This window comes from Alligator sinensis, unplaced genomic scaffold (genome assembly GCF_000455745.1).
Source record: "Alligator sinensis unplaced genomic scaffold, ASM45574v1 scaffold215_1, whole genome shotgun sequence".
NCBI classification, from domain to species: Eukaryota; Metazoa; Chordata; order Crocodylia; family Alligatoridae; genus Alligator; species Alligator sinensis.
In genome coordinates this window covers 497,642-500,273 of record NW_005842259.1, presented here as the reverse complement: position 1 = coordinate 500,273, position 2,632 = coordinate 497,642, and the positions used below count along the sequence as shown (strand labels likewise).

The 2,632-nt window shown below is 54.8% G+C and overlaps 1 protein-coding gene across 3 annotated transcripts in view; it reads left to right on the top strand.

The window, feature by feature from the left end:
• The first annotated feature begins 112 nt into the window (after nt 1-112).
• Nucleotides 113-2,632, top strand: part of XRCC6 (X-ray repair cross complementing 6) — a 15,973-nt gene continuing 13,453 nt past the window's right edge. For 2 of the 3 annotated variants that reach the window (XR_001358344.2, XM_006027648.3), the window contains exons 1-2: nt 113-497; nt 1,579-1,703. Coding sequence is in view for 2 of the 3 variants with exons in the window: in XM_006027648.3 (XP_006027710.1) it covers nt 425-497; nt 1,579-1,703 (198 nt within the window). In the remaining variant the exon portion in view is untranslated. The remainder of the gene's footprint in view (nt 498-1,578; nt 1,704-2,632) is intronic. The other variant, XM_006027650.3, reaches the window with a different exon arrangement.

The window sequence follows — 2,632 nt, the reverse complement described above, 5'->3', positions numbered from 1 at the left end:
AGGAGCGCGGCCACGCGCTGAGGGCGTTAACTGCCCTCTCTTGGGCGGGGCTGAGGAGCAACAGCCGCGATTGGCGGAGGAGCCGTAACGCTTAAGGAGGGGGCCTCGCGGGTGGAGAACGGCGCCCGCGATTGGCGGACCAGGCTGTAACCAGGAAATGCGCCGTGCGTTCTGCAGGCCCGGTCGCCAGGGGTGGGCGTGGTCATAGCAACGCGACACCGCCTCCGCGGGGGTGGCTTCCCGCTACTTCCGCCTCGTAGGATTGGGTGGCTTTCAGTTCCGCGGGAGGTGATTGAGCGGTTTCCGGTGGGACGGAGGTAACTGGCTGTCGGAGCGTGCGGGGCTGGGGCCGGACTCCCGCAGCAGGTGCTGGGCCGCAGCGCAGCTCATACCCCCGTCTGTGTGTCCTTCCGGCGGCGCCGCTATGTCGGACTGGGTGTCCTACTACCGCAGCGAGCGGGAGGAGGAGGAGCCGGAGGAAGGCGCGGAGCCGGCCGGTCAGTGTCGGGCCCCGGTCCCCCCTGGTAGCTCGGGGGCTCTGTCCTCTTTCCGCGCCTCGGCGCGCGCCCCTGGTCCTCTTCCCGCCCCCCCCCCGCGCCCAGAGACTCCCCGCTGGCTGGGAGATGGCGGCTCGGCCGGGGCAGGAGGAGGCCGGCTAGGAGGTGCCGGGCTTGGTGCGGCCACGGCCAGGAGACCAGATGGTGCCCGGACTAGGGTTGCCAGCTCGGTTTGAACCTGTTCCGGGTGGTTTCCTCACATGATGTAATGACATAAATGACTTCACTTCAGGAAAGCAAATGCACATGAGTGTTACATAAATCAGATTCAACGTTTCAATATTTATTTTAATGAACACCCTCTCATTTCTCTCCCGTGAGACTCTCCGCAATCTCCTGGAGATTTATCTCTAACTCCTGGAGACTCCAGGGCAATCCCAGAGGGTTGGCAGCCCTAGCCCAGGCACATGCCTTGCGTCTCTGCTGGGAGAAAAGCTTCTGGGCCCCTTGCTGCTGTCCCTGCTGCGCTGTACACACGGCACTGCTCTACCCACCTCACCCCTACGCTGCTGTGGCTTGGCCTGGGGCATCCATCGCTGTGGGGCCTTGTGGGAGGAGCTGGGAGGGTACCCATGATGAGAGATTGGCAGGAAAGGAGACAGACAACTGGTGGTGCAGGCATCCTGGAGCCCTCCCTGGGCTATCTCTCTTTCCCAGGTAGGGGAGAAGGTAGGTTGTCAATGAATAGGCTTCCCTAAGGGCAGTGGTGGCCCAGGGAGCAGCCCACTACTGCCCCTTGGCAGGAGAGTGTGCCAGTAGTGCTCTCCAGCCTGGAGGTTGAAATGCATGGATGGTCTGGCCCTTCTCCCCCCACTTCCCTGCAGTGTTTTTTCTACTGGTAAGAATGTTAGATAAACTCTTACCAGCTGAAATGAAGGTCTGCACTTGGCCTATGTTAACACATGGTCCTCTTTATATTTCCTATTGTTACAAAATACAACCAGTATTGGGTGCTTTGCCTAGAAAGAAAAGGACAGCCTGATTTTTATGACTGTATGGATTTTTCCCCTCCTTTTCAAAGGAGATTATCAGTACTCAGGTCGGGACAGTCTGATTTTCTTAGTTGATGCCTCCAAAGCCATGTTTCAGTCCTATGAAGAAGGTGAGGATGATGATGATTGGACTCCTTTTGAGATGACAATCCAGGTAAGGGTATTAAAGATGTGACTGATGATGCCTGTCTTGTAGTGTAAAGGATGCTAAAGTGCTTTAGAAATTGTGTGCAAAATTCAATGTTTGCTGTAATGTAGTTCATCTTTTTGGCTAACCTGTTTATGTAGGTCATGGTGATGTCTGAACACAGACCTCTGGCCTAGAAATAGGTAGGTCTTATGCAGCAAAAACAGCAGCCGGGAGTTGGCAAGATCAAATTCCTAGTCAGACAAGGTAGCATTTGGATTTCATCAGTAAGATGATACAATAAGGACTAAAATCCATGTGAAAAAAGTGGAAACAGGGAGAGATCACCAAAGACGAATATACCTCCTCTGCTCGTGTTTGTAGGGAGGCAGTTAGACGGGCCAAAGCTACCATGGAGCTGAGGATGGCATCCCAAGTAAAGGACAACAAGAAATTGTTTTTTAGATATATAGGGAGTAAAAGGAAGGCCCAGGGAGGAATAGGACCCCTGCTAAATGGGCAGAAACAATTGGTGACGGACAGGGGGTACAAGGCTGAACTCCTCAACGAGTTCTTTGCCTCAGTGTTCCTAAGCAAGGGGCACGACAAGTCTCTCACTGGGGTTGTAGAGAGGCAGCAGCAAGGTGCCAGACTGCCACACGTAGACCCTGAGATGGTGCAGTCACTTGGAAGAACTGGATGTCTTTAAGTCGGCAGGCCCGGATGAGCTCCATCCGAGGGTACTGAAGGCACTGGCCAACATCACTGCAGAGCCACTGGCGGGAATATTCGAATGCTCGTGGCGCACAGGCCAAGTCCTGGAGGACTGGAAAAGGGCCAATGTGGTCCCCATTTTCAAGAAGGGGAGGAAGGAGGACCCGGGCAACTATAGGCCAGTCAGTCTCACCTCCATCCTTGCCAAAATCTTTGAAAAAATTATCAAGACTCACATTTGC